Source organism: Citrus sinensis, chromosome 9, assembly GCF_022201045.2.
Source record: "Citrus sinensis cultivar Valencia sweet orange chromosome 9, DVS_A1.0, whole genome shotgun sequence".
Lineage (NCBI taxonomy): Eukaryota > Viridiplantae > Streptophyta > Magnoliopsida > Sapindales > Rutaceae > Citrus > Citrus sinensis.
The window spans coordinates 29590913-29608495 of NC_068564.1; the positions used below are offsets into that span (position 1 = coordinate 29590913).

Here is a 17583-nt window from a genome sequence, read left to right on the forward strand (position 1 = left end):
CAGCCTCAGCCTCTCGCCCGTAAACAGGAAAAAGTTGTTTGAGGAAGGACAGACTTGACGTGGTCTACTCACCAGTGCATTAGTGCCTCAAAAAAGCAGTCTTTTTGTTTCTGGGAATTATCTCATCAGATCTCTATTCTGTGCTTACTCTTTTATGTACGAGTCATTTCCATATCAAGTACCTTTTCTAATAAGCCATTTTACACAGCTGGCAAAGCTGATAATAATATACTCCAAATGGCAAAATAACACATTTTTCACATACATCACTGGTTGTGAGATCCCTTTTATCCTCCCCCTTCCATAAATGCACCTTAAACAATCAAGAAACAAGTTTTGTAGACCCGTTAATGAAAAATAAAATTTTCTCCACTGGCTTCCACAGATGCATAATTTGCAGCACAAGCAAAATCAATAAGAACATCAAAGATGAGATATTTTCGTCAGTCAATCAAATTTTCTGATTTACAACACAATACATTAAACTTAAAAAAATTGAGACGTTCATATAACCAAATTCCCATCAGTTCCGGCACCATATAATTACTGCATGCTTATAATCTAAACAACAAAAACAGAATTCCCCTGTTCCATATTTTGTTGTGCTAAAAATTAATAATATTTACCTGTGATTTTGCAATAAGAAAAAAAGAAAAAGAAAGGAAATGAAAATGATTCAGCGAGACAGAGCCGAAAAGCAACTCCCGGATCGAACCAGCGGGGAAGCAGCCTTAACCTTTTCAATATGAGGCAACACACCGCTGGAGTTGGAGCGGAGGGCTCTCGGAGAATGAGAATCCAAGCTTCTTCTCAAGATTCTTCCCATCACAGAGATGGGGTGCTCCGTTTCACTCAGGGTCGGAGGAGTCGACGATGATCTGAAGTCCTTGCAGAAGCTGATGTGACGGTCCAGAGCTTCTTCGGTGGATATGAGCCTATCTGATCTCAGCACCTCGTCCTTCACAGCCTCGGCACATAGCCCGCATATCCAGCGCCCCTTGTAGCGGTCCCTCACCCGCACAATATACGCAGGGGTGCAATCCTCTGTGAACCCACATGAGTCACATTTCACTGCCTCCACTTCCACTTGAGGACTCTGTTTTGCTGTATCTGAACCTGAAATTGCCATTACTTCTTTTGTAGCTGAGCATTGAACTTGAACTTAATTTCTCTGCCTCTTTGTGTTCTTCTTTTGTTTTGTTTTTCCGTTGCCTCCTTGTTATAATATGTGGCTGAAACTGTAGCTGCTGCTATGGAAGGCGGAGGAAGGAAGGAAGGTAGAGGGTTTTATAATAGAAGGGGTGTGTGAGTGTGACTTGTCCTTTCCTAAATTACAAAATGCTTCCATGTTAGTGGTTTTGTCATGAAACTCTCTTATTTATTAAATATTTTCTTACGGGGGAGGTTACGAAACATGGTCAAATTTTCAAACCTTTCACCCTTGCAGATTTAAAATTTCCCCAAATGTTCCATGTATGATTGGCTTTCGACAAACTTAACAAAAGGTTTATTATATGGGCATGGCAAAGACTCTTATCTTCCATAATCGAATGAATTGAGGCTCCCCTGAGTGTAGTAGATTTACAGATACTATAAATCATGTTATAATTGTACGAATACTCTCAATAGACCACTGATTCTAATGTTAGACGATACTTGCTGTAAAAATTGTGTCACTTGTGATATTAACCGTGCAAGTATAACGTTGGTGTTTTTACAAAATTTTCATAGAATGAATCAGATTAATGAATTTCAGAAATTTAAAAATTATTCTATACTAAAATATATTTTACAAATACGAAGAATGCGACGTTGGTTGTGGTTGGGATGCAGAGGGGTCAATTCTATTTAGGCTAGTACCTCGAGCTGTATCTGTAGAGCACCCGCAGCCTAATGAATGATTTACGTTGTGGAGTTGTGCGACGGCCAGAGGGGTTTGGCATATGCAAAACCTGCGGCTGATAGGATTTCAGTTTTTTCTTAAGTTCTCGTTTTGGCCAGAATGCCACCACAAGTGCACATTACACTACGCCTTTGCAGGACGCTGCAGGTTAATTGTTCATGCAAATTTCATTCGTTCTACTCGTCAAGCCAGCGCATGACCAAAAGTCTCTAAACCGATCGAATGAAAGCAACGTGTGGCGAGGGCAAATTAAGTAACTGGGATATATGCTGCAAAAGACATCGTCACAGAGATGCTCAACACATTACACTCGAGGACGAACGTGTTCCATTCACGTGACGGATAATATATTTATAACAAGTATATGACGTGGCCAGAAGACAAAATCTATTAATAATTTTAATTACATGCACTCTCAGTCTCAGTGATGCGCGTATGCAGTATGCTAATGCATGTCGCGCTTTGAGGAAGGATTTTGCAAGTTAAATCTTATTTTGAGGAAGGCTTTTGTAGGTTTTATCTTATTTTCTTATTGAAACAATAATATAACAAATGCGATCATCGCTGATTTTGTTCTGTCTTATTTTAATAAATTCCATTTAATGCTCTCATATTTAAAGAAAGAACTTATGTAGACCGATCCTCCTACTTCAGTGGATCCCAACGTGGTAGAATCAGTCGTTGGTGCTTTGTCATTTGGCAAGATAGTGGGTTACAATATAATGGATGGCAAAAATTCTCATGAAGTGGTCTTTGGAGATTTTCACTAATTGGAGAGGGTACGAAGAGATTTTATACCCAATTTCTTATTCATGAAAGGGATTAAGACGATTTTTTACCTAACTTTTTATTCGGGGAAGGGATGAAGATGAGCTGGAATCTCCTTCCTCTCCTCATTTTCTCATTTCAATTTTTATCTTATTTTTCTATAATTATTAGTGAGTAAAATAAAAACTTAAATTGTAAAATATTAAATATTGGTGTAAATAACAAATATCAAAATATTTATAAAATAATACAATTATTAGTTAAAATAAAAACTTTAATGTAATTTAGACTTAACCACAACCTAAAGCCCACAATCTCACAAGCTCACAATCCACAAATCAAATTCTAAGCCACTTTCTCATTGTCTCACTTATTCACGCCCTATCTAAGCACCTAGTTCATCCTCGTCTTATCATAACATAGCAGCACGTCACGTTGTTGATGGCTGAGTAACTCAACTTATTGCAACATTAGCCAACAACCCTTCTCGCGACATTCGTTGCAACATAATTAATGGTCAAGGGGTATCATTCCTTATGGATAGTGCGCACGTCAATATTGTATAAAAATCACATTATTTGAATTTTGTTTTGAAAATCATTATTTGAATATCATATATATATATAAATTGATGGAGTAGAATGAAATAATACCCATTCATGATCATGATCATTTTATTTTATATATTTTTAGACTAATGTGATTAAATTACGTTTAAAAAGATATCAATTATTTAGGGATCCCTCTGGTATCCCTATTATCATTCGAGGAGGGAATGAGAATCTCAATTCTGACATGGATAGAGACATATGCAAAAGATTAGGGATGAGTACGATTATTTTTATCCTTTCCCCTCCCTACTGCCATCCCTAAATATAAGATCACGAGACCTACCAAAATTTAACATTAAAAATTTATAGGACCTATTAGGCTGTTAAATGACAAAATATTAATGACTGGTCCTACCACCTTAAGAAGGAAGACAAGGCATTAAAAATAGACAAATTTCAAAGGACCGGTCTACACAAGTCATCTTCTATATTAAAAGTAGACAAATATAAGAGGAAGAAGGTCCAAAGAGTTCTTGGTTCCTCAATATTTCTCATTTTTACCACACAGTCCCTGAATTTTTCAAATCACACATTGTATCTTTGATACAAAACTAACAAAGTTTTTGAGTTCTTTTGTCAAAAGATAAACAAGGGTTTGCATATTAAAGTTTGAACAATATTTATCCTTTAATAGTAAAGTTTGAACAATAAAGTTACAATATTGAAGACATAACGAGGGATTAAATAAAATCAGGCACTAAGTGATAAAAAAAGAAAAGAAAAGAAAAGAATTAAAGCCCTAAGGCTCATTCTCCGAATCTCAAAATAACATCTAGCATTCATTCTTTTTCCTTTTGGATTTGTTTTAGTACCTTCTATTTTTCCGCTTTTGTACAGGTTGGGGAAAATATTAGAGGATGATATTACAATGATTTATGTAATTTAATAATATGGTTGGGGTAGGGTCGAGGTCATTCTATAAGAGACTTAAATTTTTCCTTTTATTAAAATAATTATATACAAGGGATATCGCATTTATCAAGCTAGATTATACTATGTAGTTTAAATATTTTATTTATTTTTATTTATTTTACTTAAGAAAGCATGCTATATTCTTTATTTTCCCCCCTTCAAATGCCGATATATTACGTCAAAATTGTGATGATATATTTACAATCAAATATCTATTGGCACTCAATTCAATTAATTTACCAAAATACATTTCTGATTTCTACTCTCAATAATTAAAAGGAATATATTTGTTTTACCCACAAATTTATAAGAATGATATCAACTCTTAGGGGAGGAGGAAACCAACACAAGACTGGGACTCCACCCATGGGGCGTAATTGCAAGTGGGCAGAAAACACGTTATATGAAACGAAGCGTGTTTAGCCTAGAGATGGATCCAACACAGAATTGAGTTGTGATCAACTCTTTCTAATAATGTACCGTATGTGCATAATAATATAAAGTTAAAATTTAATTACTTTTATATTTTTATATTCTTATCTAATAATTACTAATTGTATCTCAGCACTGAATCTAAGTCCATTTAGCCCATCCTATGCCTTTAATACAGTGAAGAAGCAAATTACAATTATTAATAGAACTTATAAACCTACTCATCATCTCTTATAAAATCACATTAGCTAGGCTAGAGGATACTTGCTAATATTACCGACCTGAACACTTCGACCCTCAAATTAAAGCAAAAGCTCTTTAATTATTATAGGCTCTTTTTTTTTATCCTATTTCAACCTCGAATTGAAGATCAAACAAAGAGTCGTTTTTCTTACCTTTGAATGAGAGTATAGTGGAAGTCTATCATCCCATTCATTTTTTAGTTATAATTCTTGCAAATGATGTGAGACACTGATCAATTATTTTTATCTGTACATACTTTTAATCAATTTTATTCTTAACCATTATCATATTTATATATTTTTTTCATCTTATGTTTACTCGGTATTTTCTACATCTCGTATAGCCGACGGAGTTGTCGAGTTTTTTGCGTCCACAAAATCATGCCCTTTTCTTACTAGTAGAAGTAAATTAAGTTTTGATATGGGCTGGGTTTCCTTGAAAGATGCTTGGGCATTCAAAAACAAAATTAGTGATATTTATTTCTGTATTTTTAAATAATATATATATTTTTTAAGGAATGGTGTTATCTACACTTTAATGACTAGGATCCTCCTACGATATGCACTGTTTATGTGTGAGGATATATTTTACATTAAATATAAGATAGATATTGCCTAAAAAGTATTATTAACACTTTAATATTTAGTACACTCATTTATTAAATTTAAATTATAAATTTTTACCATGTACTCTCAATATATCTTTTTCCTTTATCTCTCTCTTTTTTTTTTTTTAATATTGCACACCGTGCATGTATAACATGAAAATGTCTGATAAAAGATATTTCATTGCTTTCTAGATTTTTATACTCAAACTAATCTAACACTTCAAGAACTCTGTTCACTATGTAAATGGTTCTCTTTCTTTTGCCAAATAACTGTGTTTCTCATTTGGTTGGGCTTCATGGATGATTGTTTCATAATATTTGTGTTTTGTTTTTATTTTATTTTTTTTAATGTAGGAAACCAGCTTAAATCTTTTAGATTTATAGGTAAATTATTGAGTCAGTTGCTTTTAATATCTCCATTTTATCAAGACATAGAAGCCACGGTTTATGTTAAAAGAGTATTATCTACTAAAAATAATTTATTTTGATTTAATTAAACTAAGTTGTCCTTTGTAGTATGTTACTCTAAAGATATTCTAGTAATATTAATTTATTACAATTAAAGTGTATAAAATATTATTTAGAGAGGTGGGCTTATTTGAACCCACCAAACTGCTCATTAAACTCACCTTTGAAAATAATTTTTAATTATTAAAATCCTCCTAAAATAAATTATAGCTTTGGACACTAAATATGGTTTAAAACAAAAAAAAAATCTTTACTCTTTGAACCATCTTTATATTCAATATTATGATATTTTTCTTAAACCATAACTTGATATTTTTTATTTACATTAATCTTATAAAGCATTTAAAGTAATACATATTAGTTTTACGGAGGAGAAAATTAATGTGATGTCCGAATCGAAATTAACTAAACATAAACTTTGGTTACATCATTAATTCTCCTGTTGATACTGATGGTATGGCTTTACCTGATTATTACGATATTATCAAAAATCCAGTGGATCTTGCCACTTAAGTCGAAATTGTTCAAGAATTTGTACAATACTACGATTCACTGGTGAGCTTTGTAGTTGATATTGATTTTCCAGCTTTTTTAAAATTGCATTTGAACAAAAAAATTTTAAACCTAATTGGTTTGTTCGTAAATAATTTACTAAGTAATTTGTTTGTAAATGAATTTAATGGGTTTAATTAGTAACGCAATAAAATATAAGGGTGAGACTATTTGAATCCACCAAACTACTTACTAAACTCGCATTTGAAAGTAAATTTTAATTATTAAAATATCCCTAAAGTAAATTATAATCTTAGACGCTAAGAGGTAGTTAATTTTTTTTTTTAACTCTTTGGACATTTTTGTCCATTCCACGTTATGTTATTGTTCTTAATTGATATTCTTTATTTAGTCCTCTTTTCTTCTCATCAACATTAAATCTCTGTGGAGTTGGAGAAGACAAAGGAAGAATCAAGTGCAGGAACTACTAGAGACTCTTTCCAGATTGAACTACTGAATATTGGATTTGATTTCTTCTCCAGAATCAGATAGTGGTACCGCTCGACTAAGGACTCTAACTTTTACCATTATTAACCCCTCCAGCAGTTTTGCTCCAAAATATATAGTTGAAAATCTTGTTTATTTTCGGTATAAAATATTTGAACAATATTGTAGCTTTCAATTTAATAATCTAAAGCATTTAGTAAGGGTTTTTAAACGAATATAATGGATTTAGTGAGTAAAAATGTATTATTAATTTATTATGATAATAGGGTTCATTAAGAGTATATTGAGCATTTAAGTAGGATTATTGAGTAAAATTTAAAATTTCAAAAGTAAAGGGTGAGTTTATTTAGTAAATGAGTTCAATAAGTTGATTGGTGGATTTAAATAGCCTCACCCTTATTATAACATTTGGGTTTAGTAAGAGTATATTGGGTATATTGGTGAGTTTATTAAGTAAAATGCACGAGTTTATTTATTAAATGGGTTTATAAAATAGTTTAGTGAGTTCAAACGTCTCTATTTATCTAAAGTGCAGATAGCCTCACGATTTTCAAAAATACACTAATTAAGAAAATAATTAAAGATAAATTTTATTTTATTTTTTTCAATTCTGCATCGGAACGCGCGCGGGCACTCGCCCTCTCAGGCATCATCATCAGCACACATCCATTCACCATCACTGTCACGACCATCACCACCAAGCTCATCATCATCACCACCATCATCACCACCACCACGACGTACAACTTGTCTTCATCACTATCACCACGACCACCAATTTTTTTTTTTCTTTTGTTGCATACTTTTCATTATCCTCTGCACCAAGAAGTGCATCCTGGAAAATAATTGGATAGCACCAGGCAGCATTGAAATAACATCATCATCTGTCCGAATGAAATCAAATGACTTCTTCGCGTCAAGCAGAATAGAAGTCCACTAAAGCGCATTAGCAACAAAAATATTCATATCAACCGTGACCCATCCTAGCTTAATCACGCCAGAAAACTGGTTCCCTTCATCAAGTAACAACATCCCATTACAACATGCGAGAGAAAAGGAAATGAAATTAAAAATTAAAAATGATACTATTTTTAGTTACATTTTTTTTAAAGTAACGGATAATTTCTACTGGTGGAATCAAATAGTAAAGCATGCTCTCAGTCTGTACATGATGACTTGGGATTAAATCTCTCCACATACTTTCTGATGATCTCAGCCTTGATGATTTTTATTTCTCACGCATGTGGTTGTTTTAAAAGCTTGATTTTACACCACAATAAACAACATACACGAACCACTGATTGTGCTCAGTGTTTTTAAGGTTTATACTTCCAGTTTGTTAGGGAGAAGAGAGAGAAGGGGAAAAAAGAGAGAGAGAGAGAGGTTGCGAAAAGAAATTCTATGGACTTGAACATAACAAAAATTAGGGTTTGTGATACCGTTGACTTCTAATATGGGGTTGTTTTTAGAGTTTTCTTTTTCCTTCTAGTAATTATACACAAAGATGAAATTGTAATTATATTGAAAGTCATTATACGGGTAGAATGAGATGAATAAAACAGTTAAGCCCACTAGAAACAAGAGGTTCAAAATTTAAAACTTTAAAATACTGTTATTGCCTCTCTCCATAATTGAACAAGTTGCACAATTCCGACCAACGAAGGTGTCTTAGTCTGTAATTATATCAAAAGATGGGCTCTGTGCCACTGAACGGCAGTGCCGCAGCATCAATATACGGATCGATCTCCAATGGTTGTTTATACAAATGAAATCTCTGCAAAGTTAATTAAGGCTAGTTTGACTTTGGTGATGGTGAGTTTTGGAAGGAGAGAATGATGATTCGTTTTGAAATATTCGGTGAACTGAAAATGATAAGAAAGGGGGTACTGATCCCGTCAGCTTTCTTCGAAGTGTTCTCTCCACTTTGACAAAAGTCAAAAGTTAAAGAATGGATGCCTTCGTCTTAACCGCTCATTTGGTGGTTACGGATCCATTGGTCCAAATGAATTGGCTCTGTGTTCAATATGCTCCAACAATCCTACATTGCTGGAGCCTTTGCTCATAGATTATTTAGTATCGAAATTGGACCCTTATAGTTTTTACTTTTTAAGTTATAAAAGTATCTAGTAAACACTACTAGTTATATATAAAGATGATGTATTATAATATTTTTATTATTTTTATAAAAAATATCATTTAAAAATTATATTTATTATACACTATGAACTTTTATTTCATAATTGTAATTTTTTTTTTGCAACAACAACAACAACAATAATAATAATAATTATTATTATTTGTAAAATGAAAATAATAAATACAATAATTAAGATGTAAAAATATTGATATACAATGCCAACAGTGGTAATAATAATAATTACTATGTATTAAATAGGTTTCAGATTATTTCTGAAAGTGTTTATCTTCTTAATTAATATTACAATAATGCTATGCCTACAGTTGGGATATTTAGTCTGTACATCGAGTGATGTATTAAATGATATGGGATTGTTTAATTAGCTCAAGTTATAACAGTATTTTTAATATTTAAATATTTAAATACTTATTTATCATTAAAATTACGTAACGGTCCCCAATTTCTTATGAACTCTCACTCTTGAAGATCAACTCTGTCAATTTGTCTCTTTCTTTAAAAATTTCTCTCATTTCAATCGTCACTTCACATAGAACAAAAATTTTCGTGTGAATTTAATTCCCCTCTCAAATTACGTACACACTACAAATTAGGTTTAGCCTGGTCTATTATTATAAAATTGTTGGTCCGACCATAATGACAACATTAAAAATCGTAAAACTTTATTTCTAAGAATGAGCTCATTATTAACTGCATAGATCACAAAATTAGAATGTAGCGATATAGTGATTATGCTATGTAAGCTTTAACAGTGACAGCCCTCCTCACCAATGACACATGCATATTAGCTCTTGATTTGATGATATGTTTTGATTATATTAAATATTAGAATCATATATTAAAATTTTCTAATGTTTATTTTAATAATTGATATATGTATGTGTTATTATTACTTTCACACATGGAAAAAAAAAATGCTACAACGAAATTAAGCCTGCACACTGGAGCACAGTGAAGATTATTCCCCTATAAATTGTCCACCCGGGGCATCAGATTGAAGCATATTTACATCTAGTTAAAAATGGCTAAGAGAAACCCACCAACCACCTGCAAGACATCATCGGAACTCTGGGTGCCAGAATGTTCTGGCTTCCTGCTTGGTTGTTTACTTGCTTTTGCACTTCAAATCTTCTTCTTCTCGTCTCCAGTATCTTCAGCTACCTTTGTACCCACTAACAGCTCCTTTAAGGTGTATATTTAAGAGCTGTGCATAAATTCCTTTAAACCTGTAATTGTTTGCTTTACGTTTTGTCTATAGCTAGCTGTTACGTTTGTGTTGAAAAGTTCACTTATTTATTATTGTTGTGGCCGGCGTGAATACACACCACTGATTTGTTTCATGAATTCCTGAAGGGTATGATTAAACTTGGAGAAGGAATTGTGAACCACCCTGAGGATGTTTCTGTAGATGGAAACGGTGTGCTATATACAGCTACTGGAGATGGTTGGATCAAGAGAATGCACCCAAACGGAACCTGGGAAGATTGGCATCAGGTAGGCAGTCAATCATTACTCGGACTCACAACAACAAAGGAAAATAACGTAATAATTGTATGCGACTCTCAACAGGTGAGACAACTACTCTCAGGTTTCTTTGTGTTAGTTGAAATTTTTTTTAAATATAATGGCAATGCAACATTATAATTCGTCAGAAATACACTGCTGTTTAAGCCTGTATATGTGCACTAATTCATAAAATTTGAAGATCAACTTTGTTATTCCAATTTGATCATCAGGGTTTGCTCAAGGTCAGCGAAGAAGGCGTAACCGTTCTTGTATCACAATTCAACGGTTCCCAATTAAGGTACAAATTCTGGTTCGTTTTGTCTCAACAAGTGCATGCTTATTTGCTACGCCATGTTTTATTATTCAGAGGATGGATCACTTTTGATTTCTGACGCTTTGTTAGGAGTCTTCGGTCTAAAATTTTATTCAAAGTAAATTCTCTTTTGGTCACTAGGATTTCGCTAACTTGAGAGAATTATTTTTTTTTAATAATCTTAAAATTTAACTACTAAAACGTGTTTGATGTTAATTTCATAGTTATTAGATCTAATTTTTCAAGTGTAAAATAATATTTTGCCTAATATAACTTAAAATTCATATGAATCTAACTTACAATACGTAAAAAGTAATCATGAACTGGAAGATTTTGGGTAATTTTTTTAAGAACATGGATTCACAGGGTAATTATATCATCTAATAACTAAAATAACATTTTGCACATGCACATGTCTGCGAAATAGCTAAGAAGTGTCAAACTCGTGGAACTATAGTAAGCATCTTGTTCTAAAACTGTGCTGGGGAATCTCGACATGTGCAAGCTAAGGCGTAGGTTAACAAACACTGCCGATTCACGACCAAGAACGAGACAATTTTTGAACAAGTTGTCATCAGTGGACAGTGATTGCATGTCTTCGATATGATGGCCCCTTAGTCAGTTATTCTCTATTACATATGACATATATATATGTACTTGTTATGGATTTTATAACTTAAGTACTAATTAAAAAATTATTAATATAAATAGATCATTTTAATGATAATAATCCAATTTTTTTTTTAAAAAATAAAGTATATAAAGCTAAAACTTAAAAGATTACTTTTATTCTTCTTTAAATTTAAAATTTTCTTGTTTATAAGTAAAGTGCAGTATTTTATTTCTCGTTTTCTTTGATTTATAGTCAAAACCAAAATGCAATATACGCCCTTTCTGGTTTGTTTTTTGGTTTATAAGTAAATTACAAAACATATTATTAAAAGGAATGAAACATAATTAAAATAATAGAACTAAGGTTGTGTAGAATATTTATTAGTGGTGTAGTCTAGATACAATATTAACTTTCTATTTGGACCTTTTTTATTCATATGAGAGTTGGAATTTTTTTTTATTTAAATAGAAATGTCTCATAATTAGCTATAAGTTAACAAACAAACAAACTAGATTCTCCAAAATACCTTTGAAAAATCCAAATTCAGACTTTAGATGAAAAAGTTCATTTAAAGATCATATTAGTTTAGGCCAAGCTATAATATAATTTCCTCCTAGCCACGGCCACTGACAAGAACATTTATTATCATTTACATAATTTGATCAGGTTTGCAAATGATGTGATCGAAGCATCAGATGGCAGTTTATATTTTACTGTATCGAGCACGAAATTCACACCCGCAGAGTATTATCTAGACCTGGTTTCCGGAGAACCTCATGGAGTGCTGCTGAAATACGATCCTTCAACCAATCAAACATCTCTCGTGCTTGATGGTTTGTATTTTGCTAATGGGGTTGCACTCTCCGAAGATGAACGCTTTTTGGTCGTCTGTGAATCATGGAAGTAAGTTGAATCAATTGCACAAAGTCAGACTTATTATTTCTATTTAGTACTTGCTGTACATTGAAATCTCTACTGGGGTTCAGATTTAGGTGCGTTAAGCATTTTCTGAAGGTCAGCGGACGTACGGACAGAGAGATATTCATTGACAACCTTCCTGGTGGACCTGATAATGTCAATCTTGCTCGTGATGGCTCTTTTTGGATCTCTATAATCAAGGTACTTAAATTTATCTCATTGGTTCTTTTGAAAAGAAAAGGAGGGTCCAACGAAAAATCATTCAAAGCAAAGACAGATGTATACTTGAGAATTCTGGATAGAAAAAACTACGCAGCTAATCTGAATAACTTGCATATGCTGCTGCAGATGGATCCTAAAGGAATTCAGGCTTTGCAAAGTTGCAAGGAAAGAAAACAGCTGTTGGAAGCATATCCAGAACTGATTAAGTTACTAATCCCCTTGGGCAAGCAAGCGGCAGCAGCAGTAGTAAATGTTAAAGCAGATGGCCGTTTGAACAGGGAAATCAGCGACCCTAATGCAACGGATATATCCTTTGTGACTTCAGCTCAGGGGCATGATAACAATTTATATTTGGCTAGCATTAACTCCGACTTCATTGGGAAACTTCCACTGAGACCTTTGTAAACGGGGCACAGCTTAGCTAGTCGTTAAATGCGGTTTTGAGTCCGTGGACACCTGGATAATAAGTAATAATAGAGGATAAGCTTGTTTGATGTTTAAAAGACGGGAACCCAATGTTTCTAAGTGTTTCCGTCTGATCAGGTACAGAAAAATAAAAACCGTACTATTTTATATGGAATAAGAGACCTAGTCGGCTAGTCTGGTATGGTTTTTTTTTTTTTTTTTTTTTTCTATTGAATTCTTGGCCACGGCCGACTCGGTAGTGGATCGCTTCTACTGGAGAAGGTCATGGATTCGGTATCAGTACTTTATTGCTATTGAATTTTATGCGGAGAAGATTAAGGGAAAAAAATGCAGATTAAAACAGAGTTTCACCGCCAACGAAATGAAATCACTGTGCCAATTGCGGCCTATTTGTTGAACTTCGCAATATACGCATTCTGAATATTAATAATCTGAGATATGATAATATTTAAAATCCCACCTCAAAAACATACCCCCACAAATTTTTGAAAATTGCAATAATATTGTAAGAGTAATGATGACCAGGAGGCCCAAAAGAAAGTGCACTAACGAGTAACATTGGCTGTCTCATTCTAATTTTTTTTTTTTATAAATTAATTAAACAAACATGTGAAAAACGTGATTTGCTCCCCCTTCCTGTTACAATGATAATGGCAGGCAATTTCGGCAACAATGGACCCAAATTTGCTTTTTCTTTTTAAGCAAATCGACAGTAACGCTAATTATGCGAACACCATTTGACCACCGGTTTTGCAAGAAGTCAAGCCCAAATGCTCGGTTAGAACCAGTTTCGTTTTGTATGAAAATGGATGCAAAAGGGTAATCCGTAACAACATACGAATGAGATTTACGATCTGCAATCTATTCTACGAAAATTAAATTAGTCTTCTGTTCAATCCTTGACCATTTTTTAAAATTAGGACTTTCCTATTTAGGGTATATGAATTGTAAAATATCTATATTTTTATCCTTTTAGTAATATTTGCATTGATTATTCATTACATTACATATGAGTGCTCTTAAATTTACCTTGATGAATGAATATTTAATATCACATCAATTAAGACTCAAATGTTAGGATTCCTAATGCTAATAATTTTTTTAATATGAATTTTATATCAAACTTTGGAAGCATGTCGTCCTTAATTAAAAATATATATATTGCATCCCAAATTATCTGACTTTCATCACATGAAGAGTAAAATGGAGAATTAAAAAATTTACAAAATCATCCGGTCAATGAATATCACACCAAATGACACCTCAATTTGGGTCCGGCGGGGTATTTATGTAATGAAAGGGCTTCTTTATCAATTATGTCAAATTACGTGGGATGGCGTAAATTTTCCCCGCAATTACTTCTCTACAAATCTTCCCGGCCGCATACCAAACTAAAGCAGATTTGAAGCTCATGCCTCCGAAGAGTACCCCACAAACCACCGAGAGGACCTCATCAAAATTCTGGATGCCTTCTGGCTTCATGCTAGCTTGCTTACTTGCATTTACGCTTCAAATCTTCTTCTCCTTGCCTCCAGTATCTTCAGATTCTCTTCTCCCCATGATCAGCACTTTTCAGGTACTTTAAGAGCTATCCTTTTTATGCGTTGGTTTTGTTTGCTTTTGAGGTACCTGTTACGTTTGTGTTTAGTTCACTTATTTTGCAATGCCCTATATTTGTGGCCACTGTGAATTACTACTACTAGTTTTTTGTTCATAAATTCCTGTAGGGATTGATTAAACTTGGAGAAGGAGTTGTGAACTACCCAGAGGATGTTGCTGTAGATAGAAACGGTGTGGTTTATACAGCTGCTAGAGACGGTTGGATCATGAGATTGCAAAATAATGGAACCTGGGAGAACTGGAAACTGATACGGAGTCAAACTTTACTTGGAATCACTGCAACAAAGGAAAAAAATAATCTAATTGTTTGCGACTCTGACAAGGTGAGACAGCTCTCAAGCTTTGTTGCGTAAATTGAACATTCCAAGAAAATGATGGCATGCATCAATAATTCCTCATAAGTACACAGCTGATTAAATGTATATGTGTGTACTTATTCGTAAATTGAAAATTAATCTTTGTTATTAAAAAATGATTAGGGTTTGCTCAAGGTTACCGAAAATGGCGTAACGGTTCTTGCATCACATGTCAAGGGATCCAATCTAAGGTAACAAAATTAGATTACTAAGCGCCATTGCTTAATAATAATAATTGACTTTAGGAATGGCATCTGGTGATAAAATCGGAATAGACCTTATTTAGTTGGTGTTTATATTTAAAGTTAAAAAAACAACAAACAACAAATAAAGTCTAGCAAGTTAAAGTTAAGAATAAGAGAATATGAGACTTGAAAAGTAAAAAATCAGTCACTAAGAATTGATCCCTGCAGGCTGCAGGGCTGTATTTGCTTTAGTCTCCCTCCATTTTACTGAGAATTTATTCCTGTACTTGCTTTATTTCATTCTTTTTTTCAAACACCGAAATTATAACAGTGACGTACATAAAGAAATGTGGTGGGCTACTATCAAAAGGAATAAAAATCAGAAAAAGGCGATAAGAGAGTCGCTGATGATTATTGATGACTGATGATGCTTCAAAAAGTAAAGTGAAACTTAACGTTTTTGAATTCAAAATGGAGAGAATATACCACATTGAAAGATTTCGATTGAAGATATATTAAAAAAACTTTTAAAAAAAAGGAAGCCGACTTTTGATATTTCTTGATGATAATTAATTATTCTAGATTTTATCTTTCAACTTTTTAGTATTATTTTTCCTTTACTTCATCATAAGCTGTTACCTTTAACAAAAAAAGAAAAAAAAATTAAGTTCTTAAAGTCAACTGAATTTACTTTTTGCTGGGAATTTTTACCAGTGCAATCAAAATAGCCACAAATAAACGATTCCTCGCTGTTGATTTGGTGGGATTTTAAATTAGTTGATATACAGAATTCACTGGCATTTACATTTTCAGCAGTAACTAACACTAATTGATTAGCTGAAAAAAAAAAGAAAAAAAAAAGCCATTTATTCTGGGACAAAGACATGATACCCCGGATGCACCGTACCCCATCTTTGACAAATTACTTCGTGTTCCCTCCTATTTTGCTGAAAAGTGAAAAAAGTTAAAAGCTTTAAAATTTTAACACATAAGTCTTATATGTTCCCGTTATTCACACTTAACAGTATATTTCTATTATTTGCACTTGAACACTAAACCATATGATGCTAATCAAGCAGTGCAGGTGAATTCTAGTGCGGTGGAGACTGTGCACAGCTCCAAGAACAGAAAGCAACTGTTGGAAGAACATCCAGAACTGATAAATCAACTCATGAGCACAGGCAAGGGAGCGGCAGCAAAAGTAGTGAAGGTTTCCGCAAATGGCAGTATAATCAGGGAGTTTAACGACCCTAATGCAAAGAATATCTCATTTGTGACTTCAGCTTTGGAGTTCCATGGAAATCTCTACTTGGCCAGCATCAACTCCAACTTCATTGGGAAATTGCCACTGAAGTGAAAGCTGCATAAATGGTTTCAACAGCACAGACCTAGATGCAAGCAAAAATGCTTCTACTTTGCAATATTTTAGTGTTTGACGTGACATCTATATTGGCCAAAACGAATCTCTTTTAGCTAAGAAATTTGGAATTTTTTAAATTTAGCTAAGTCTTCTAGAAGGTTAAATTTGGAATTTTTTAAGAGTAGAGGTATGTAGATTTTCTTTTTCTTTTTCTTTTTTAAAAAGAATTTTATTATCTAGGATATGTGTATTGAAATTGACAATTTTATTTTATTTGTTTCATGACATAATTTTTTTAAAACTTATTTATTATATAAGTTTAAAATATGTTTGAGATAAAACAAAATACAAACGGTATTTAAAGTTGTATATTTATCTAATTGCTCAGTTTTATAATTCTATTCAATACGTGTTTTGAAAAATAAAATTGTCCCAAATTTTTAAACGTATTTGATAGTTTTTTTTTTATAAAAGTATTCAAAAATGAAAATAGTGAAAATGTGTTTAATTGTTTGTCTAAAAAAAATTTAAAATGCATTTGGTTGGTTAAAACAAAATGCAAATAAGCTAGAAAATATTTTAAAACAGCATTTAATATAAATAAATAAAAAGATCAACCAGCAAAAGAACAAAGAACAAAAAAGAAAAAAGAAAAAAAAAAGTGAACATTTATTTGTTGGAAGAAATACGTGGATGTAACTAAAATGATGATAAAGTTCAAAGGAGCATGATGATTGAGGGGCTGTTGGGTAGCCGGCCATGTGATAAAATGATGCCAACAGTGTGGAGTGAATAGATTTTTCAAATGGTTTATACACACACACACTATGGGACTGATAGAGAGTGTGAAAGCCAAAGGATCTAGAACATATTTAAATAATGCACGTAATTAACCAGATCTTGACTTCTGTAATACGATATATTCTAGTTCTATTCCCACCCATAAATGAAAAAAAAAGGGAACAT

The 17583-nt window shown here is 32.9% G+C and overlaps 3 protein-coding genes across 3 annotated transcripts; 2 read left to right on the forward strand and 1 right to left on the reverse strand.

Annotated features, from left to right (window-relative positions):
- Positions 1 to 430: 430 nt before the first annotated feature.
- LOC102612051 (uncharacterized) lies at positions 431 to 1342 on the reverse strand. The gene has a single exon (XM_006474657.4). The coding sequence runs from the start codon at positions 1127 to 1129 to the stop codon at positions 677 to 679; it is 453 nt and encodes a 150-aa protein (XP_006474720.1). The 5' UTR covers positions 1130 to 1342; the 3' UTR covers positions 431 to 676.
- Positions 1343 to 10083: 8741 nt separating this feature from the next.
- LOC102611764 (protein STRICTOSIDINE SYNTHASE-LIKE 4-like) lies at positions 10084 to 13269 on the forward strand. Its single transcript, XM_006474656.4, has 6 exons — positions 10084 to 10287; positions 10452 to 10667; positions 10835 to 10902; positions 12197 to 12433; positions 12517 to 12649; positions 12797 to 13269. The coding sequence occupies exons 1-6, from the start codon at positions 10120 to 10122 to the stop codon at positions 13073 to 13075; spliced, it is 1101 nt and encodes a 366-aa protein (XP_006474719.1). The 5' UTR covers positions 10084 to 10119; the 3' UTR covers positions 13076 to 13269.
- Positions 13270 to 14351: 1082 nt separating this feature from the next.
- On the forward strand, positions 14352 to 16756 carry LOC107176522 (uncharacterized). Its single transcript, XM_052434285.1, has 4 exons — positions 14352 to 14672; positions 14824 to 15039; positions 15196 to 15263; positions 16337 to 16756. The coding sequence occupies exons 1-4, from the start codon at positions 14508 to 14510 to the stop codon at positions 16350 to 16352; spliced, it is 465 nt and encodes a 154-aa protein (XP_052290245.1). The 5' UTR covers positions 14352 to 14507; the 3' UTR covers positions 16353 to 16756.
- Positions 16757 to 17583: the final 827 nt, after the last annotated feature.